General features: G+C 37.7%; 1 protein-coding gene across 4 annotated transcripts in view; it reads left to right on the top strand.

The window, feature by feature from the left end:
• The window catches only part of LOC120542149 (protocadherin gamma-C5-like), a 497,784-nt gene that overhangs the window by 369,684 nt on the left and 105,504 nt on the right, over positions 1 to 22,596 (top strand). For 3 of the 4 annotated variants that reach the window (XM_039774377.1, XM_039774376.1, XM_039774378.1), the window contains exon 2: positions 15,807 to 15,869. In XM_039774377.1, the coding sequence (XP_039630311.1) occupies positions 15,807 to 15,869 (63 nt within the window). Of the gene's footprint in view, positions 1 to 15,806; positions 15,870 to 17,017; positions 19,524 to 22,596 lie in introns of those variants that run through there. The other variant, XM_039774381.1, reaches the window with a different exon arrangement.

Genomic DNA, 22,596 nt, shown 5'->3' on the forward strand with positions numbered 1-22,596 from the left:
TCTATCTATCTATCTATCTATCTATCTATCTATCTATCTATCTATCTATCTATCTATCTATCTATCTATCTATCTATCTATCTATCTATCTATCTATCTATCTATCTATCTATCTATCTATCTATCTATCTATCTAACCCAAGATTTAATTAAACAGATTTAAAAGTGTTATTTTATGTTGTATTAAGAGTTCATATCAGTGGAGAGCCTCAGAACTTTTAGGAGATTCTGTCTTCTTGGAAACAGCACTTAAATACAAAAATACAAAATACTATGTAATATTTACATATGCACATGAGCAGCATGGCAGTGTTGCTGCTTCATACCTCAAGCATCCTAGGCTTAAATATTGCTTTAGCTGCTGTCTTTATTGTGTTTGTGCTTTCTCTATATCGCTGCATAGTTTTTTCTCAATGACTCTATCCTTTTACTCCCCTGAAAAATGCTGGCATGGTTAATTTAATATTCTAAATTAGCAGATATAAGTGAGTGTAAGTGTCTGTACTACTGTTCCCTTGGAGGAATAAATGTCTTATCTAGGGTTGGTTAGAGTTTTGAACTTCTTACAACCTTAAAGTTCAGAAAATGGATGAATACTGTCGATAATATAGATGTATCCAGGTACAGTGGCATGGTGGTTAAGGCCTTAGAGTTTAAACCTTGAAATTGTTGGTTCCAATCCATTTTCTGACACTGTGTGACCATGAGCAAATTACTTCACCTACCTATGCTCTAAATGGAAAAATAAAACCCATGAAACCAGTTGTATCTCAAATGCTATAATTTGCCTTGGATAAGTAGTACCAATCAAATAATCCACCTTATTAATCCTTATTATCCTTCCAGTTGACATGTTTATGTCGTTCTATCAGATGGTGCTTCACAGACTTCTTCTTCTTCTTTTTTTGGCTGCTCCCCTTAGGAGTTGCCACAGTGGATCATCTTCTTCCATATCTTGTTATCCTCTGCATCTTGTTCTGTTACATGGGGGCTCGAACAATCTGGTTTGGAAATTTGTTTTGTTGTCTGCAAAATTTTACACTGGATGCCCTTCCTGACGTAACCTTCTCCATTTATCAGGGCTTGGGACCGGCACTAAGAAACACACTGGTTTTTGAATCCCCTGTGGTTTGGTTATGGTGCATCACAGACATTTGTGGTAAATAATGCATTGAATGTGTCATTCCAACAGACGGCACATTACAAATATTAACACTGCCTTTATAAATCCCATGCCAAATGGTGTATAACAGAGACATATGCATTACATTTTTCATTCCAGCAGATGGTACGTGGCAACATTTGTAGCATGCATTTTGTTAATACAAATGTTTGTAATACTCCATCTAGTAGAACAGTGGTTCTCAAACTGTGGTTCCGGCCTCAATAGGGGGGAGCGAAGTAACAAAAAGGGGAGCACAAAGATGTGGAAAAAAAGAAAATAAGAATCAAAAATATGAAAAATACATCTATTGAAACCAAAACAAATGAACTTAAAATACATTCTGATGCTAGAAAAGTAAATATAGAGTTAGATAAATGTTAATAAAAGTTAAGTATGCATAATAAAATATGCATCTATGATATATCATTAATTTAAAAAAGAACAAATTGGTATTAGTGGGCTCCTTTCAAAAAAAAAGTTAGGGGGGCGCGATTAAAATTGTTATGAAAACGCGGGTCGCAAATACTTAAAGGTTGAGAAACGCTGTAGTAGAATGACAAATTCAATATACTTTAGTAATAAAACATGAACTGAAAACAGGAGAGGTCTATATTGATTACGTAGATACCAACCCCTGTTTGATGGGTAGCATAGCTGGTAAGTAATAATCAAAATATCTGTGCATATAGTTCCTACATGTCAGTACATTCATAATCATAAATAAGTAACCTTTACATAAAGTGAGGTAACCCAAGAATATTTGGCAATATAGTAAGAAAAATGTACCTCACAAATAAACCTCTTTAATATTCAGGCATTGGGAAACCAAAGTCAAAATTCATCTCACACTCAACAACTGGCAAGCAAACATATGCTTTATACTACTGTGCCATGCTTTGTGTGTAATTTTGATTAGTTATATGACAAAATGTTCACGAACTCTGCCCCATTACCTTTCAGTCATTTTAAGATCCCATTTCTTGTTCAGAAGGAGTAAATTGCTAAACAGCATATTGGAATAATATAAATAAATGATATGTCATATGCAACATGTTGATTTATAGCTGGAATCATCAAAATGTCTGTCATGTCATTGTAGTACAACTGGAGTAAAAGGTGAGGATGGCAGACTTCCTCATTTCTATATACTGTAAGTGATAAATTGAATGCCATGAAGGTGAAGGGTAGAACTGATTGAATTATTTAAAGGTGCAGAAAACATAATGTGGTGTCAGTGTGACAATGTGGTAAAGACCCAGACTCCACAATTGAAATCCCAGCCAGGTTCAGTTCTATAGAATTTGCAAGGTCCTCTTTTGTCCTGGCAGGTTTCCTAAAGTATCCTGGTTTCCTAAAACAGGTCAAAATGATGTGATTATTAGATAAAAGTCATTTTTAAATTGTTAAAGTGTGAATAAGTGCAGATGTGTGTGTGAATTCTCCCTTAGATTCTCAACTCCCCTTTATCTAGGTAGACTTCTGGAATCATCCAGTCATGAACGAGGACATGTGGGTTTGGAAGATGAATCAGGGAAAGCAAAATTTGTTAGTTCTTGTTTTGTGTAGCACCATTACTAACATGCATTATTAGAAAGTGATTTACACTGCAAAGACAATAAACTGAAAACAGAACACAAATAGAAGCTTTGAGGCACTAAACAAAGCTTAGGCATTCTTTAAATCAAGAACAGAAAAAACAAAATTGTGTCTTATATACAGAACAACACAGTTGATGCGATTCAGAGAGATAATGGTAATCTAGTAAGGAAGAGTGAAGGAGGATATCAGATATAACTTTGAAATGTCCTCAATTAGGATGTTCAAGCTCAGGTTCAAAATGTCATGTTGTGCAGCATTTGCTCAAATTCATAATTGTCTACTTGACCGATGTAATGTAGAGATACTGTAGAGCTGAATCCTACTTAACAATAAATGTACAGTATTAAAAATATTGATTTTTTTTCTATTCTTTATTTAGACATCTGTAAGAATAAGATTTACTTTTCTCAGCACCGTTCAGGAATAATCACTTTTAGAAACCCTTTACCTCTTGTGTTGTCATTTTGAGATGATTGGATTCCTTACCAAACACTCATGCATGCTCTCATATTTCTGTCATTATGGCAGAAATACTGCAGGCTCTATTATTCTGTGATGTGAACTGATTGATCACATTATTAAAGCTGACCTTTATCTTCATGATCTTTTTAAGTGGAAATGCCAAATAATAAGGTCATTTTAATGTTTATCATGTATTGTGACCACTCTACACTAAAAATACTGCTTCTTTAATGGCACTACACTGCTGGGTTGTGTGGTTAGTTGTTAAGTTTTGCTTGACAAACAGCTATCTTATTCTAGGACGTTGTATATGGTATTGGGCTTTGGAGATGGTTTAATTATTTGAACAAAACAGAAATCTGAAATGTATAGTAGGTGACCATAGCAGAATACTGACAGGCTTATTATTATTATTATTATTATTATTATTATTATTATTATTTTGATGGACCCTGATTACAGGTCTAAATTAATAAAAGTACTTTCCTGAACCTTCCTGTGGAGGGTTCTTTCTGTTGGGAACTAAAAATGGTTGAACATATGACCTATAGTATTGTATACAGGCTACCACTTGTCTTCTGTAATTTATTTGTGTTTTGCTATATTAACATTCTCTTTCACACCCTAATGCACACCTCAACTTATTAAAGAATCAATCTTTCATTTTCCAGTTAGTAAATAATACAAGATTTTAAAATTGTGTGTCTTTCCTCAAAATGTATTTTTCAGTTATTTATATAGTTCACTTTGGAGCAGCACTGAGTTTATACAGGTGTGTAGTTAAATAACTTTCACATTTTCTATAAAAAAAGAAAGGAAAAAGTATTGCAATCTAAATATTACAGTTTCCTTTTCTTGCCATCTTTCCAAACTAAATTTTACTGGAATAATGTAAAGCAATACATCTTAAAACATCAGAGCAGTGTACATGATATGAATATTGTTACGATTATTTTCTTTTCATAAGCTACAGGCTACAATTTATTAACGAGTATACCATATAATGATAAAAATTCAGCATCGCACTTCTATACAAACATTTATAAATGATGATATCCCATCAAGCTATATTCAGCCTTTGCATTTTTACACTTGAACTGTAAGTGCCGCTGTTGATCAATGAGGTGATTTTCTGCAAGCGGAGATCGGCAGCACCTCCCCTGCATCTGTGAGTGCAACACAGAAAGCGCAGCTCACTGTATATGAAAGCTGGATTTCGGTATTCATCTGCGGACCACGCACTGTCTGTTATTGTGCCAAAAAACAAGAGATGCAATCAACCGCTATCTTGCCAAACCGACACGGATCTTAAGAGGATTGTTGAGCACTGATCATTATTTTAAATTGATTCAAAAAAACGGGATATTGTTTTGATCAGCTTCTGATTAAAATGGTGGCCTGGACTTTCTTAACGGAGGTACATTTATTCATTATTTTTATGCTGTTAGCCTTTGCAGTTAATGGGGAAGTTCGCTATTCTATTCCTGAGGAGATGGCTGCAGGGTCCTTTATAGGAAATATAGCAAAAGACCTCGGATTAGATGATAAAAGACTGAAAACCGGTAAAGCTCGAATTTATTCTGAAGGTGGCATGGACTACATTGAGCTAAATGTAAACAAAGGTACACTAGTAATTAAAGAAAGAATCGATAGGGAGCAGCTCTGTGGGCGAATCATGCCGTGTATTCTGAATTTTCAGATTCTGCTTGAAAATCCAATGGAATTACACCGTGTTGCTGTGGAAATTATTGATGTTAACGATAACCATCCCATATTTCCAAGGAATTTAATTCAGTTAGAAATAAGTGAATCGTCAATCTCAGGGGCTCGTTTTTCACTGCCGCGTGCTGTAGACCCTGATGTGGGTGTTAACACGCTTCAGACGTACACTCTGTCTTCTACTGATCATTTTTATTTAAAATCGCGCTCTCAAGATGAACGAAGTAGCTTCATAAATTTAATTCTGAAAACTCCGCTAGATAGAGAAAAGCAAGAGGAGCATGTTTTGATATTAACTGCGGTAGACGGAGGAGACCCTCCACGGTCCGGGACGGCCGAAATTCACATTATTGTTCTGGATGCCAACGACAATACTCCTGTTTTCACGCAGGAGATTTACAAAGCTACTGTTGCTGAAAACGCGCCGATAGGTTCGGTTTTATTAAGGGTAAATGCTACTGATGCAGACACAGATATGAATGGACAAATAACTTATTCTGTTACCCATGCGACTGACATCGCGAAAGAATTGTTTGAATTAAACCCAATTTCCGGCGAAATAAAAGTGATTGGGTTAATTGATTATGAACAGAGCAAAATGTATGAAATGAATGTTGAAGCCAGAGACCACGGCAATAATGCAGATTCTAGTAAAGTGGTAATAGAAGTCACTGATGTAAATGACAACACCCCTGTCATAAATGTAATGTCAGCCTCGAATCAAATTCCTGAAGACGCACTACCTGGAACTGTAATAGCCATGATTAACATCCAGGATAAGGATTCTGGAAAAAACAGTGAAGTACATTGCTACATTGATGAGGACATTCCGTTCAGATTAAAATCTTTAAATAACTTTTATAAATTAGAAACTGATGGTTTTTTAGATAGAGAGATGATCCCCAAGTATAACATTACTATTCATGTACAAGATAAAGGAACACCTTCGCTCTCCGCTAGCCATACCTTAGCACTGGAAATAAGTGACGTGAATGACAATCCACCGAAGTTCGAAAAGGAACATTACACTGCATATGTAGCGGAAAATAATACTCCTGGGTCTTCGTTTTTTTCGTTAAAAGCCACAGACCTGGATTTAGGTGCGAACAGTAAAATTGCTTACTATGTTCAGGAAACTCGTGTTCAGAACTCATCAGCGTCTTCTTATGTTTCTGTTAATTCTAATGACGGTGTCCTCTATGCAGTTCGTTCATTCGATTATGAGCAAACGACTCAGTTTCAGGTATCAGTGATAGCCAAAGATGGTGGATCTCCACCTCTTAGTGCCACTGCTGTTATAGATGTGTTTGTTCAGGACCAGAATGACAACGCACCTCGGATTTTGTACCCCGTTCAAAGTAAAGGTTCTCTGGTGGCTGAAATGGTACCCCGCAGTGCAGATGTTGGATATCTTGTCACTAAAGTCATTGCAGTTGACCAGGACTCGGGAAAGAACGCGTGGCTCTCCTATAAAATTATGAAACCCACGGACCCGACACTTTTTGAAATCGGATTACAAAACGGAGAAGTGAGGACTCTTCGTCAAGTTACAGACAAGGATTCTTTGAAACAAAGGTTAACCATTTCAGTGGAAGACAGCGGACGACCTTCGCTTTCTGCTACAGTACTTGTGAATGTTGCGGTTACTGATGGCCTTCATCAGGCGCTTTTAGAACTTAATGATCTGTCACAGGGCGCCGAAGCCGATGACAACATCACGTTTTACTTAATACTCGCCTTAGTAATTGTTTCTTTTCTTTTCATGACCTTCATCATAATTCTAGTATCAGTTAAACTATACACGTGGAGACGATCGAAACTGTATAACAAATGTGCCGGTGGAAATCTCCCAGTTATTCCGTATTATCCGCCGCACTATGCGGATGCTGTCGGAACAGGAACGCTTCGTCACGTCTACAATTACGAAGTCTGCATGACAACTGATTCTGGGAAAAGTGAATTCAAGTTCATAAGACCTACAAATGGGACTTTAGTACGTGTTGATCCAAGTGGAACAGAAACAATACCGCACACGACGAGCAAGAATGCCATTGATGAGGAAGATTTTAAGCAGGTAGGTCCTCGGTGACAATTTCAGTCTGGTTACACAAGTATTTTCTGGTTATTATTTAGGCAGGACAAGCTCATGAAATAATAAATCTTCATAAATGGAACTGGTATATTATATTAATTTCTTTTGAAACGTCCTATTTTAAAAACAAAGTAATTTGATTAAATACAACATGAACAAAATATGGAGACATATGTTAGCATTGAAAAGTTACAGACTAAAATTAAATTAATAAATAATGTAATGAAATTTATTATGTCTCATTTTATTTAGTTTTGTGTAGTTGCTCTTACTTTCCTTTAAAATGAAACCTAACCTTTAATGCATATTCTTTTGTTAGACTCATGCAAAACCAATTTATTTACCAAGAACTTTTTTGTCTCTGTAGCATCAGTTGTATTTTCATCACCTTAGTGCTGCACTTCACGAAAATTTGTCACATTTTTAAATCTAATTTTTATAATCTGAGTGGTATAGTGGTGCAGTGGTGCTGCTGCTGCCTTGCAGTAAGACTGCCAGGGTTCATGTAACAGGTCCTCCCTGTGGAGTTTGCATGTTCTCCCCTTGCCTGTTTGGGGCTCCTCTGGGTGTTCCCGTTTCCTCCAGCTGTCCAACGACATGCTAGTTAGGTGAACTGGTGATGCTTAATTGGCCCTGTTGTCTGTTTGGGTTGTTGTGTGTGTTTTTTATGAGATGGACTGGTGCCCTGTCCAGGGTTTGTTCCTGCCTTGTGCCCTGTGGTAGCTGGGATAGGCTCCAGCTCCCTCAATGGCCCTGTTCTGGATTAACTGGGGTAGGAAATGATATGACATATTTTTCAATTAATTCCAGTGTCAACCTTTAGAATAGCACACCTCATCAAAAAAAGGAATAACTTATTTTTGCAGCATCAGTGGAAGTCAAGAGCCAGTTATCAGTGAAATGCCACTTTATCACAGGGCATAATTATAATTGTACACTTACTAAAACATAGTCAGTTTAGAGCCAGCTAGTAACTTAACCTGCTGATCTTTGGCACACTGAAAGAGATTGCAGTCATGACGAATAAGAGGAATTATAAATCAGACCAAGGCCACTTCAGCTTGTGAGGCAATGGCATTAAATAATATAATATAATATAATATAATATAATATAATATAATATAATATAATATAATATAATATAATATAATATCCCTCCATCCATCCATCCATTTTCCAACCCGCTGAATCCGAACACAGGGTCACGGGGGTCTGCTGGAGCCAATCCCAGCCAACACAGGGCACAAGGCAGGAACCAATCCTGGGCAGGGTGCCAACCCACCACAGATAATATAATATAATATAATATAATATAATATAATATAATATAATATAATGTAGGATGTTGTGGTATATTGCACTGCTGTCTTTCAGTGTCCTGGGTTCAATTCCTGTACCTGAATTTTATCTGTGTGCAGAATGCACATTCTTTCTTCATCTGCAGTGGTTTTCCTCCAACTTACATAATTTTCCTCCCTAGATCCTCAAAGATAAGCTGGCATTGTTAAATAATGCCTCTAAACTGGTCCCTGAGCTTATGAGTATGTGTGTGAGTGGGTTCTGTAAATGACATATGTACTGTCCAAGGCTTTCCATTTTTTTGTGCTCAATGCTGCTGTTAGAAGTTTAATTCTCTGTCACAGTAGGACATGTCCTTTTGTCCCGGGATGTACCTGGTTGATCTCCTGTACACGGTTTTAAAGTACTGATATGTCTTTGTTTACTAGAATTGCACAAAATACTCCAGTCATGATCTCATTACTACATTATATAGTCTGAGCAAACATGCCTCGATTTACATTCAAAAGTTTTTACAATATAACATAACATTTGATTTGCTTTTAAAATTGTTTCTGCTTATTTCCTAAATGAAGAAAATGTTGTATCACCAGAATCCCCTAAATCCTTTTCAGAAGTTGCTTCTTGTAGGACAGTGTCTTCCATCTTGTATATATAAATGACATTTCTTTTACCCACATGTAGGACTTTGCACTTTAACAAGTATCATTGAGGTGTTAGATAGGTGGTAAAGTATACTGGCATCAGTTTTTAAGAAAAAGGGGGATGTGCAGAGCTGTAGTAACTGAAGGGGAATAAGCTACACCATGAGGTTATGGGAAAGAGTAGTGAAAGCTAGGTTAAGAAGTGAGGGGGTGATTAGTAAGCAGCAGGATGATTTCATGCCAGGAAAGAACACCACAGATGTGATGTCTGCTCTGAGGATGTTAATGGAGAAGTATAGAGAAGGACAGAAAGAGTGTGGACCTGGAGAAAGCATATGACAGGGTGCCTCGAGAGGAGTTGTGATATTGAATGTGGAAGTTTGGAGTGCTAGAGAAGTAGTAAGAGTTGCACAGGATATGTATGAAGGAAGTGTGACCATGGTGAGGTCTGCAGTAGGAGTGACAGATGCATTCAGTGTGGAGGTGGGATGACATCAGGGATCAGCTCTGAGCACTTTCTCATTTGCAATGGTGATGAACAGATTCACAGACAAGATTAGATAGGAGTCCTTGTGGACTATGATGTTTGCTGATGACATTGTGATCTGTAGTGAGAGTAAGGAACACGTTCAGGAAACCCAGGAGAGGTTAAGATATGCTCTAGAGAGGAGAGGAATGAAGGCCAGTAGGAACAAGACAGAATACATGTGTGTGAATGAGAGGGAGGTTAGTGGAATGGTGAGGGTGCAGAGTTGGTGAAGGTGGATGAGTTTAAATACTTGGGATCAACAGTACAGAGTAATGGGGATTGTGGAAGAGAAGTGAAAAAGAGAGAGCAGGCAAGGTGGAGTGGGTGGAGAAGAGGGTCAGGAGTAATTTGTGACAGACGGGGATCAGCAAGAGTGAAAGGGAAGGTCTACAGGATGGTAGTGAGACCAGCTATGTTATATGCGTTGGAGATGGTGGCACTGACCAGAAAGCAGGAGACAGAGCTGGAGGTGGCAGAGTTAAAGATGTTAGGATTTGCATTGGGTGTGACGAGGATGGACAGGATTAGAAATGAGGACATTAGAGGGTCAGGTTAGTTATAACAATTTGGAGACAACGCTAGAGAGGCGAGATTGAGTTGGTTTGGACATGTGCAGAGGGGAGAAACTGGGTAAATTGGGAAAAGGATGCTAAGAACAGAGCAGCCAGGCAAGAGAAAAAGAGGAAGGCTTAAGAGAGGGTTTATGGATGTGGTGAGTGAGGACATGAAGGTGGTGGGTGTCACAGAGCAAGATGACGAGGACAGGAACAGATAGAAAAAAAATGATCCACTGTGGCAACCTCTAATGGGAGCAACCAAAAGAAGAAAAAGTGTTAGATAACATCTGAAGTTTGTCAAGCTCTTTTCTATTTTTGTTTTCCTTTTCAGTGTCTACCATTCATCCAATTGTAGTGTCATCTGCAAATTTAAAAAATGTATTAATGATACTGGATGTATCCAGTAGGGGGTGTTAGCTCCCTTGTTGAAATGAGTTCTTTTGTAATCGTGGTGTGTTACATAACCCAAAACTATATTGATATAATATAAAAAGGTGATACCCCTCCCTTAGTAATACGGCAGTAAGAAATCACATAGACGAAATAACAGCTTTCTTTAATGACGGTTTACGCTGCATAATAGACAAAGGAAGCCATGACCAGAACTTGTTCAAGAGTGAGGGCCTGATGTGTAGAGTCTGCCATTTTCTTTGCTGCGTTGGAAGGATTTTCAGGATCGAATGATGTTCTCTCCCATTCGTCCGTTGGCTTCAAAGGTGTGCCCAGCAATGATCTAAAGCTTTATACTCTTTCTTCATTTGCAGGCCCCCACTTGAATCATGAATCATGCCATTCCAAACAAGGCAAAGATGATACAATTTCATTCTGATTTTGACACACAGAAATAGTATCTATCTATCTATCTAGTATACAATGCCTATTTCGTAGTTGTCCCTGTCTTGTCTTCTAATGCTTGCCTAGCAGTTCTAAATGATGAGCACCCTGTGCTAAATCTGGCTTTGTGTTTGCTGTGCATGTGAGTAGAAAGAAAAGTAGATTTATAAAATTATATTTGTACAGAGCACAGTGACATATTAAATATATACACTTATTGCACTGGAATCAATATCATTTATATAAATCAAAAACTAGAAATCCAAGGTTAGACTCCTGAGGGGTTCCACTGGTGACCTCACCCCACATTCTCCCCTTGTCTGTACTTCTTGTGTCCTGCCGGTTAACAATCTTGAGATCCAGTTTTGAAGGTTTCCTCTAATGCCTATAGCTTCTAGCTTCAAAATTAATCTGCAGTGTGGGACAGAGTCAAAGGTGTTTTGAAAGGCTAAGTGAATCTTGTCATATTCTTTGTTTTTGTCCACTACTCCTGTTGCTTGTTCAAAAAAATGTAAAAGATTTGTTTGACAGGATCTTCCTCTCATTAACCGATGCTGACTGTTATTATTTAGGGTCTGGTTGACTGTCATCCTGAATTGGATTATTGAGGTTTAAGAATGTTATACTATAACATAATATTCATATCAATGTTTTGTTAGATAGTGCAGTTGGCCATCAATTAATTAGTATTTTATGTAGTTCCACAAACAGTAGTACATGTTTGAAAACATAAACCGTCTGGCCCAGCTGTGGGTCAAAGAAAAGCAAAGTCAGTTTAGGGCAGCATTAGGCATAAGTTGTGGACCAACTATGGATTAAGCAATAGTTCATGGCTGTATACCCTCTGGAATTTTACATGGACTGTCGGGAATCACTTCAACCACCAGCAAAGTGCACCATCCACCTAGTGATGCGACAACAGCCATTCTTGGACTAGTGTGCTCACTATACATTAACTGTTAGGTGGTGAAGGGGTGAGAAGAGAGCCAATTCAAGACATGGAATGATTAGGGGGCCAGAATGACCAGGCCAGGAAGGGCAGTTTAGCCAGGACATCGCAGTGTACTTTTTTTTGAAGGATGTCCAGGAAACTTTTATCATCACAGAGAGTCAAGATGTCAGTTTTATGTCTCATTCAAAGAATAGTACCATATTTACAGTTCAGTGTCCCCATCACTGAACTGGGGCATTGGGATCCATATACAGACCACTGGTGAAACACCCCCTGCTGGCCTTGCTAATACCTTTTCCAAAAGTAAAAGAAGTTTTTCCTAGATGGTCTACCATCCAAGAACTGGCCAAACATCCTTAGTTTCAAGTGGATTACCTTTACTGATGTGAACATGGTCTGTGTTATATTATATTATATTATATTATATTATATTATATTATATTATATTATATTATATTATATTATAGCATGATGGTTCAATGGTTAGTGCTGATTCTTCACAGCTCTTGATTTGATGTTGTCAACAATCTAGTTGAACAGCATGTGTGAGCCTGCTGGGTAGACTGGCTCTTTCTTCTCACAATTAATGTAATGTTCTACAATTCCAGATTGAAAATATGTCCAAGCATTGTATATGTGGAATTTTCACATTCTTCCGATATCTACTTTCTTTCTTTTTTTCCCTCAGTACTCTATGTTTTAAAATTTTATTTTCTCTCTCACATTCCTGACATATGTACTGTAAATTAGTTTAAAGACTGTCAGTAAATTGTGAAAAATTACTATTATCTGCTCAAGTAAATGGTGAGTTTAACTGATGTTCTATCCAGACCTGGTATCTGCCTTCTGCCTGATGTTTCTGGTAGAGGCCCCAGACCTTATGCCCCCTAACTGGAGACCTTAAGAAGTTCCATGGATGGATACATATTTTATAATACACATTTTTTAGCTGTGTTTCTGCAGGTTTGGTAAAGAATTTTGCATGCTTTATTAATGATGCTCTATAAAGCACAGTCTGATTGATTGATTGATTGATTGATTGATTGATTGATTGATTGATTGATTGACTGTAGGGGGCTGGAGTTTGCTTTGACTATCAGGGCAGTTGTGTAGACTTTCAAACCATCTCTCACTTGTTAGATGCATGAGTCACCAATCACCCTGTAGCTTTGTCATTAAACTGCCACAGGACAGAAGGAAAAAATGCCAATCCAAGCAGAATGCATCACAGCCCAGAATTGTAAACAGACTCTGAGGAGGAAATTATATTGATTACTATAAACTTACATTTAATTTAAAAGTCTACAAGAAAGAGGCCATAAATGTGATTGGCTTCTCCTCACTGTGACCCTGGACTGAATTAATTAGATTCAGAAAATGGACAGATAGAAGGACAGATGGATGTTTTACAGTACTGGAGTACAGTAAATATTGTATGTAATGAAAATACTGCATATTAAAAAAATGAAATTGTTCTTAATTAATTGATGTAAGTAATCGCATAACCTTTTCCCACTTCATTAAAAAGAAAGCAGAATTTTGCTTTGAACAACATGATTGAACAGGCTGTCTAAGACAAGTTCTTTTAAAAGACTAAATATGTTTTGCTTTTAAATGTTATTTGTGTCATTAGTGTTTTCCTTTTTATTTGATATTAAGCTACTAAATGCTTTACTTTGCTCTGATTAAGTGGGTTTTGAAAATGGATGGATGGAATGACAAATGGAACCACGTCAAAAGATTTTGTATATGTACGTGAAGCATCCAAAACTCTTACATTTTCCCAACTTTTTTACTGTTTTTGCTTTTTTTTCTGTCCAAGTATACACAGTCATTTTAAGTGAAATAATGCCATTTATTTCCTTATCTGTTCCTGTTCTTCTTCTGAAACCCAATGAACAGATTTGATCACCTTACTCCAAGTGTAATCTCTGTCATGTGTTCATTTGTCAATTTCCCAGATTTCAATTTTAAAACTCTAGCCTTTCTGCTTGTGATTTACTTTACTTTCTTAGTTTCCTGCATAATTTCTGAACAATGAATGAGTGAATTCAGCTAAATAGGAATACATATAGGAAGAGAGATATTTAGAATATAGTACACACTTTAAATTAATTATGATAGTCTTCTCCTTTGGTTTTCATGATTTAAAATATAATGAAATATGTTAATGCAAACATGAATATATATTTTAAGTTTGGTTTTTTTACTGTTTTTTGTTTTTGATAGATAGATAGATAGATAGATAGATAGATAGATAGATAGATAGATAGATAGATAGATAGATAGATAGTGTAGTTGACAGGATCAGATAGGTAGATAGATAAATAGATAGATACTTTATTAATCCCAAGGGGAAATTCACATAATTTAATGTATGTCATTTAATTTATATTTTTTAATTTTACATGTATTTAACCACACTTAAAAAAATGTTCAAACATGAAATTAGGAACAACAAATTGTAAACATGTTTATCAAATTAATTTTCATTGTTCAAACTGCAGGAGTGAGTACAAATTTACAGGATTGCAGGTTCATTATTGCTGTCTCACAATAGAAAGTCTGCTGCAACATATGTGAGCACTAAATGTGTTTTTCTTTGATATATCATGTTAGAAAGTACTTTTTTAATGGTATACACAATGAAAGGAATTATGTAAGTTAAAATGTTTTGATATGCACAATCACATCTAAGCAGACCGTGTTATTTGGTTCTTAAAGCATTGAATATTTAAGCACAAGGTTTAAGGTTCAGTTCCCACATCTAACTCTTCATGTGATCCTAAGTAAGTTTCGCTATCTTTCTGTCCTCTACATGTAAAATAATGAAAGCCAAAGAAGTTGTTCATCACTTAAAGACATCACCCAAATGAATAATCATAAGCAGACTCTCTTCAATTGTTAATTTGAAAATAGTTCCTTTGACCAATTCAAACTTTAGAAAATCTTGCCAAGTTAGTTGTTAAAAAATAATAATAACCATCCTCCATTTCTAAAAAGACAATTTAGTAACACAATTGAACTATAATGGACCCAATCTAATCTTTGTTAAACAAAGCATTTTCTTCCTGAGGAGACTTCAGTTACATTGAAAGTAAAACAAGACATTTCTAAAAACTTCTTGATTACACGTATCTTCATCCATCCATCCATCCATTATCCAACCCGCTATATCCTAACTACAGGGTGACGGGGGTCTGCCGGAGCAAATCCCAGCAAACACAGGGTGCAAGGCAGGAAACAAACCCCGGGCAAGGCTCCAGCCCACCACAGCATATATCTTCATTTTAAACTTAAATTAATCCATCCATATTGTGAAGCTACTTTTTACAACGCAGAGTCTGGGCAACCAGAGTCAAAAGGTGACCCAGAAACTAAAATTGGGAGTTCCTGGAAGACACCTTTGTGAACACCCAGCAAAAATGTACAAACACACACAAAAGGAGCCACATCACTAAAAATATGTGGCAGCAAGGCTACATACTGTGCCACCTTGTTCTCTATAATTTTAAGTACAGCTGTTACTTTTCAAAGTTAGGGGGATGTGAAGGGAATTCTACCGATGAACAACTCTGTGTGTCTTCAAATCTCAATCCAGACTCTTTTGATGTGTACCTCCTACCTGGTGGAACAGGCAGCCCACCTCCATTCAAACCCTGAGACCCTCAATATGTACAAGAAACTTTAGTTTGGTGAAATTCTGTTAAGTTGAAAAAGGCTTTGTTAGGTTCTCATAATTTAAGAATTGTATCTTGCTTGGATCTTGTTCTGATTGCTTCACTTGTTATGATAAATTATGTGCCCTTCTACTGCAACACTTGTCTCCAAACAGTTCATAAGCTAATGTTTACTCAATTAAGCTGACTTTGGATTAAAATGTCTAGCAAAAGATATAAAATGCAACTTAATCCTAAATTTTACTGTAAATAGTTATTCTGTGATTGCTTGCAGAACGAAGAAGTGAACCCAGCTAAGATACAGGGATCCCAGAACACAACTTTGAACCATCTATGTGTAAGTGCATTTTATATTTCACCAAAATTAGGCATGTCCAAGTGAAGTCCATCTCAAAGGCTCTGCTATTAAATGTTGTTTGTAGTCTAGGAATATCTACAAATTATTCAAGACAAATGTGACATACTGAACATATTTGGATATTACCTTAAATTCATGACAACTTTAACTAATCTATCTATTGCTGTATAGTGTCTTCTATCTATCTATCTATCTATCTATCTAGTACCTTTCAAATCTATCTATCAATCAATAGATAGACAGATACTTTATTCATCCCCTCAGGGAAATTCTATATATCTCTTATACAGTGCCTTTCACATCTATCTATCTATCTATCTATCTATCTATCATATAGTGCCTTTCATATCTATTATATAGTACCTTTCATATCATATACTGCATCCACTGAACAGTATCATCTCCAGAGTGCAGTCCCATGTCCTGCTCCACTGACAGACTGAGGAGATCCTTTCACCTCAACACTATGTGACTCTTCAATTCCACCCGGGTTAAACATTAGCATTATACAAAGATATTGTCTGTTTTATCTTTTGTCTGCATTTTTATCACTTTTTAATTTAAAATTGTTTTTTATCAGTATGTTGCTGCTGGAGTATGTGAATTTCCCCTTGGGATTAATAAAGTATCTATCTATCTATCTATCTATCTATCTATCTATCTATTATATTGTGCCTTTCACGTCCAACTATCTATCAATAATTTTACTATAATTTATTTAGGAGTAATTCAATTTATAATTGCATTATAATTAAAATTATGTAGTTATTTGTTTAGAAATAATTTGTTTCAAACTGATTTTTAAAATGTCATACCTTTAGAGATAATTATTAATGACTGACTATACAAAATTAGTCCTGCCAGGAAGACTCGTTGCACACAAACAATGAAAAAGACTAGACAATGTCACAGATAAATAAACAGATGTATCTGTGATACGATGTTAGCTAAATAAATTTTTGATTAAAAAAAATCCTTTCTTTGAACTGTAAGTGCCGCTGTTGGACAATGAGGTGATACCGTGTAAATTCTCGGGCCCTCCCCATAGCGGAGAGTGAGCTGCTATTGCTGAGGGGACTGAACAGCCGCTAAGGACATCGGTGTTTTCTTTCTTTTTGCATTCTACGTAAACGGGCATCGTTTTCCCCCAGTGTAGGCGTTCATCACTACTTTCGAAGGTCTTATTCTTTGTGGATTATGTTTCATTTCGGATTTACTCAAACTGGACATGCTTCAGTACAAGGGTATGCTAAATGGCAAGTACATGCATTCATTTGTTACTTATGTTGTGTGGAGCTCATATGTGGAACTGTTCGATATTCCATACCAGAGGAAATGCGAAAAGGTGCGTTTGTGGGGAATTTATCACGAGATTTGGGGTTAGACGTTAAAAGGCTGAAATCAGGAAACGCTCGTATTGTGACGACAGACCCCGTTCATTACACAGAGCTGGATACAGAAAAGGGAATCCTAGTCGTTAACGAAAGGATTGATAGAGAAGGATTATGCAGGTTAACGTCACCCTGCACCATTAGTTTTGAGATTATTCTGGAGAATCCTTTGGAGCTGCATCGTGTAAATGTTGAAATTGTTGATATTAACGACAACTCGCCATCTTTTCCAAAAAAAGAAATTAATTTACAGGTTAGTGAATCGGCTTTACCGGGTGCACGTTTTCTTCTGGAAAGTGCAGAGGACCCCGATGTCGGTATTAATTCACTACAAAGCTACACACTGAGTCCTAATGACAATTTTGTTTTAAAGCAACACTCACGCTCTGACGGCAGTAAATATATAGGGATGATGTTACAGACAGCAGTAGATCGAGAAAAGCAAGATGAGATTAATTTGGAATTGACGGCATTTGATGGGGGTAAACCTCAAAAATCGGGCACGGTTAAAATTATTGTCAGTGTTCTCGATGCTAACGACAACCCCCCTGTATTTAGTGAAGGAGTATACCGAGCCTCGGTGCAGGAAAATGCTGTAAAAGGTACTCAAGTCACGACTGTACACGCGTCAGATACTGACGTGGGTGTGAATGGAGAGGTTACTTACTCCATTACGCACGTCACAGGCGCTTCGGGCGACCTCTTTCATCTAGATTCCCAAACGGGAAAAATTATAGTTTGGGGGGAGATAGATTATGAAAACACTCACTTATTTGAGATAGATATAGAAGCTAAAGATTATGGTGGTCTAACTGACTCGTGCAAAGTTATCGTGGAAGTGACCGACGTTAATGACAATGTGCCGGTAATTACGGTAATGTCGCTGTCAAACTCTGTCTCGGAAGATGCTGTACCGGGCACCTCCATTGGTATTATTAACGTTAAAGACTTTGATTCGGGGAAAAACGGTGAAGTACATTGTTTCATCAATCCAGGGCTTCCTTTTAAAATACAGTCTTCGCTAACAAATTATTTCACCTTGTTAACCAGCGACAATCTGGATAGAGAAAGTGTTTCAAAGTACAACATAACTGTAACAGCTAAGGATGCTGGTTTACCATCTCTGTCAGCTAGCATAGCCATTACTTTGGAGATTTCTGATGTCAATGATAATTCGCCTATTTTCGAGAAACAATCCTATAGCGCCAGCTTGATGGAAAACAATACCCCAGGAATGTCCATCATCTCAATCCGTGCCAAAGACGCCGACTGGGAGAGGAACGCACGCATTACCTATAAACTTGGCGAAGGTTCAGCAAACTCGTACGTCTCCATTAACTCTGACACAGGAGTGGTGTATGCAGTCCAGTCCTTTGACTATGAGCAGATGAAAGACTTTGAGTTCAGTGTGGTAGCTCAAGACGCCGGCTTGTCACCCCGTAGTAGCCAAGTGACGGTAAAGCTTATTGTGCAAGATGAAAACGACAACAGTCCCCAGATTCTTTATCCAAAAGAAAACGAAGGACGTACTATGGCTGAAATGATTTCACGACAGGCAGATGTGGACAGTCTTGTCACTAAAATAGTAGCTGTCGATGCTGATTCTGGACCAAATGCGTGGCTCTCATATAAACTTTTAAAAGCCACAGACAGAACCATTTTTGCGGTGGATTTGAATAATGGTGAAATAAGAACTGCGAGACAAATATTGGAAAGTGATCACATGAAACATAAACTTTCAGTTGTAGTGCAGGACAATGGAGAGCCGTCGCGCTCGGCCATCGTTAACATAAATGTAGCAGTTGCAGACAGTTTCAATGAACTGAATTCTGCCTTTAGCGATACTTTGCAGGACAAGGACAACGAAAACATTACATTTTATCTCATAATAGCACTGGTCGCAGTTTGCAGTGTTTTTCTAATTACAATCATAGGATTCGTAGCGTTTAAATTTTGCAGACATGGATATTTCCCTTCTTTTTTGGAATCATCGAAACCAAACGTCCATCGCACTCCCCGGTCTTTCTATCCTCCGCGTTATGCAGATGTGGGGGCAACTGGAACTCTGCAGCACGTCTATAACTACGAGGTGTGTCTAACCACGGATTCAAGAGCAAGTGACTTTAAATATGTCCGACCCTGCAGTCAAAACACTTTACGTCTTCACTCTGCTGCAACAGAAACATTACGGCACGGCGAGAAAGAAATCCTTCAGAACGAAAGCATGGGCACAAGCAGTGAGGTGAGTCATAATGTTTCTACTGGAGGTGGCTGAGGAATGTAACTTTGGAGGAGAATGGTTTGTAATCACATTATTCAATTACTATATTATTATTTGGTTGACTTCTTAACAACATTATAGGCCCCTGGGCAAAGCAGAGCAATCGGCCCCTACCTACACAATACACTCAGAAAGTCACAACATACATTAATTATCATGGGGCCCCTATGCTTGTGGGGCCACTATGCAACTGCCCAGTATGCCCGCACGTTAGGATGACGGCTTTATATGATCTGACGTAAAACATCAGAGAGATACTACTTTTCTTTTGCTTTTCCAGTTGGAGTACAGGCAGGTGATGTAACTTGTTCATGGTCACACAACGTCAGCCCACAACCTCAGGGTGCCACACACTAGCTTTATTTAGCTAACAGAGAAAGCATTTTGACGTATCACAATAACAGCCAACAAGTCTTGGTTACCAACTCTTTCTTGCTTTTCTAGAAAGTGGGGTACAAATATAAAGTTAGTCTTAAATTCTTTTTCATAATATCATCGAAGAATGATAAAGTGACTTGCTCAACTTTCTATGGGTCTGGAATCTAAAACCTTATGTCTTACAATCGACTGTGCTGTGTAACTTAATATAATTATAGTATTACCTAGTTTACAACAAAAATAGGTTCTAGATCAAGTAAAGATGTTTTTCTTGTATAATTTAAATTACTACATGATCTTATGTTGCTTAAGTATTGTGCTTCTTCTTCATAGTGTTCAGCACCAGCTCTGGTCCAAAATGATAAGGACAGGGGGTCATGTTTTATGGTGTTAAAAAGTCCCAGAAAACTCATAAGTAACAATATACTGGACAACATGAGCAGTGGGGCTTAGTATGATGTTCTTGGGGGGATGTTTGGTGACCCCCTGGAGTTGGCCTGGTAGTCTTGTTGAGAATATACACCCATACATATTTGCTTTCCTCTTCTGCCACTTTTATCCGAAGTAACTTTAAATATCCCACACATTATATCATTTTTACCTGTTTTTACAAATGAAGCATTACTACACTAAAGATGTCTTATTAATACATAATGTTGACATTCTACAAACCAAACAGCTCACTCAGAATATCTGTATTTGTGTAAATAGAAAGTACACATTACGGTTAAGGTTAGTGGTTACTTCCATGATGTAAAGGAAAGAGGGTTAAAGACACAACGTTTCATCAGGTGTGCAACTGAAAAGGAAAGAGCATGCAACATATATATATATACACTCACCTAAAGGATTATCAGGAACTCCATACTAATACGGTGTTTGACGCCCTTTCGCCTTCAGAACTGCCTTAATTCTACGTGGCATTGATTCAACAAGGTGCTGAAAGCATTCTTTAGAAATGTTGGCTCATATTGATAGGATAGCATCTTGCAGTTGATGGAGATTTGTGGGATGCACATCCAGGGCACTAAGCTCCCGTTCCACCACATCCCAAAGATGCTCTATTGGGTTGAGATCTGGTGACTGTGGGGGCCATTTTAGTCCAGTGAACTCATTGTCATTTTCAAGAAACCAATTTGAAATGATTCAAGCTTTGTGACATGGTGCATTATCCTGCTGGAAGTAACCATCAGAGGATGGGTACATGGTGGTCATGAAGGGATGGGCATGGTCAGAAACAATGCTCAAGTAGCCCGTGGCATATAAACGATGCCCAATTGGCACTAAGAGGCCTAAAGTGTGCCAAGAAAACATCCCCCACACCATTACATCACCACCACCAGCCTGCACAGTGGTAACAAGGCATGATGGATCCATGTTCTCATTCTGTTTACGCCAAATTTTGACTCTACCATTTGAATGTCTCAACAGAAATCGAGACTCATCAGACCAGGCAACATTTATCCAGTCTTCAACTGTCCGATTTTGGTGAGCTCGTGCAAATTGTAGCCTCTTTTTCCTATTTGTAGTGGAGATGAGTGGTACCCGGTGGGGTCTTCTGCTGTTGTAGCCCATCCGCCTCAAGGTTGTGCGTGTTGTGGCTTCACAAATGCTTTGCTGCATACCTCGGTTGTAACGAGTGGTTATTTCAGTCAAAGTTGCTCTTCTATCAGCTTGAATCAGTCGGCCCATTCTCCTCTGACCTCTAGCATCAACAAGGCATTTTCGCCCACAGGACTGCCGCATACTGGATGTTTTTCCCTTTTCACACCATTCTTTGTAAACCCTAGAAATGGTTGTGCGTGAAAATCCCAGTAACTGAGCAGATTGTGAAATTCTCAGACCGGCCCGTCTGGCACCAACAACCATGCCACGCTCACACGCTCAGAATTGCTTAAATCACCTTTCTTTCCCATTCTGACATTCAGTTTGGAGTTCAGGAGATTGTCTTGACCAGGACCACACCCCTAAATGCATTGAAGCAACTGTCATGTGATTGGTTGATTAGATAATTGCATTAATGAGAAATTGAACAGGTGTTCCTAATAATCCTTTAGGTGAGTGTATATATATATATATATATATATATATATATATATATATATATATATATATATATATAAAGAGGACAAAGCCAGGGCAGATGAAAGGAGAAGGTGACGATAGGCAGGAAAATGTTGTCATTAGAGAAGATGAAGGGAGACATGAAAAGGTTAGTCAGGCATTAAGGCCTGGACAAATGTTTGATCCCACTCTGAGAATGAGTTTAAGCTCTTCTGATTATTTTTTTCTGAAAAGTGTCTTTGATATCCTGTGGAAAAAAACAAAACAGATAGTGAGAGAGATCCGTGTGGTTATGATGAAGGGATGTGAAGCGTTCTACAGTTGACTTTTGTGAGGTCTTTGCTTTTAACTGCTCAAACGTGCTCCCTGAAATGGTCTGCTACCTGTCTCCCTGTTTCACTGGTGTAGTTGGCTCGGCATTTCCTACGAGAAATGCTGTAAATAAAACTTTTAAACTGGAAAGAGGTCAATTTTTTAACATTGAATTTACCAGAAGATCCAGATACAAGATTACTGTATTTTTGGTGACATATTTGCAAGTGACACTGTAGCCCTTGTTACATCTCAAAGTGCCTGGTGGAGAATGTGCCTC

The sequence above is a fragment of the Polypterus senegalus genome, chromosome 13 (assembly GCF_016835505.1).
Source record: "Polypterus senegalus isolate Bchr_013 chromosome 13, ASM1683550v1, whole genome shotgun sequence".
NCBI lineage: Eukaryota > Metazoa > Chordata > Cladistia > Polypteriformes > Polypteridae > Polypterus > Polypterus senegalus.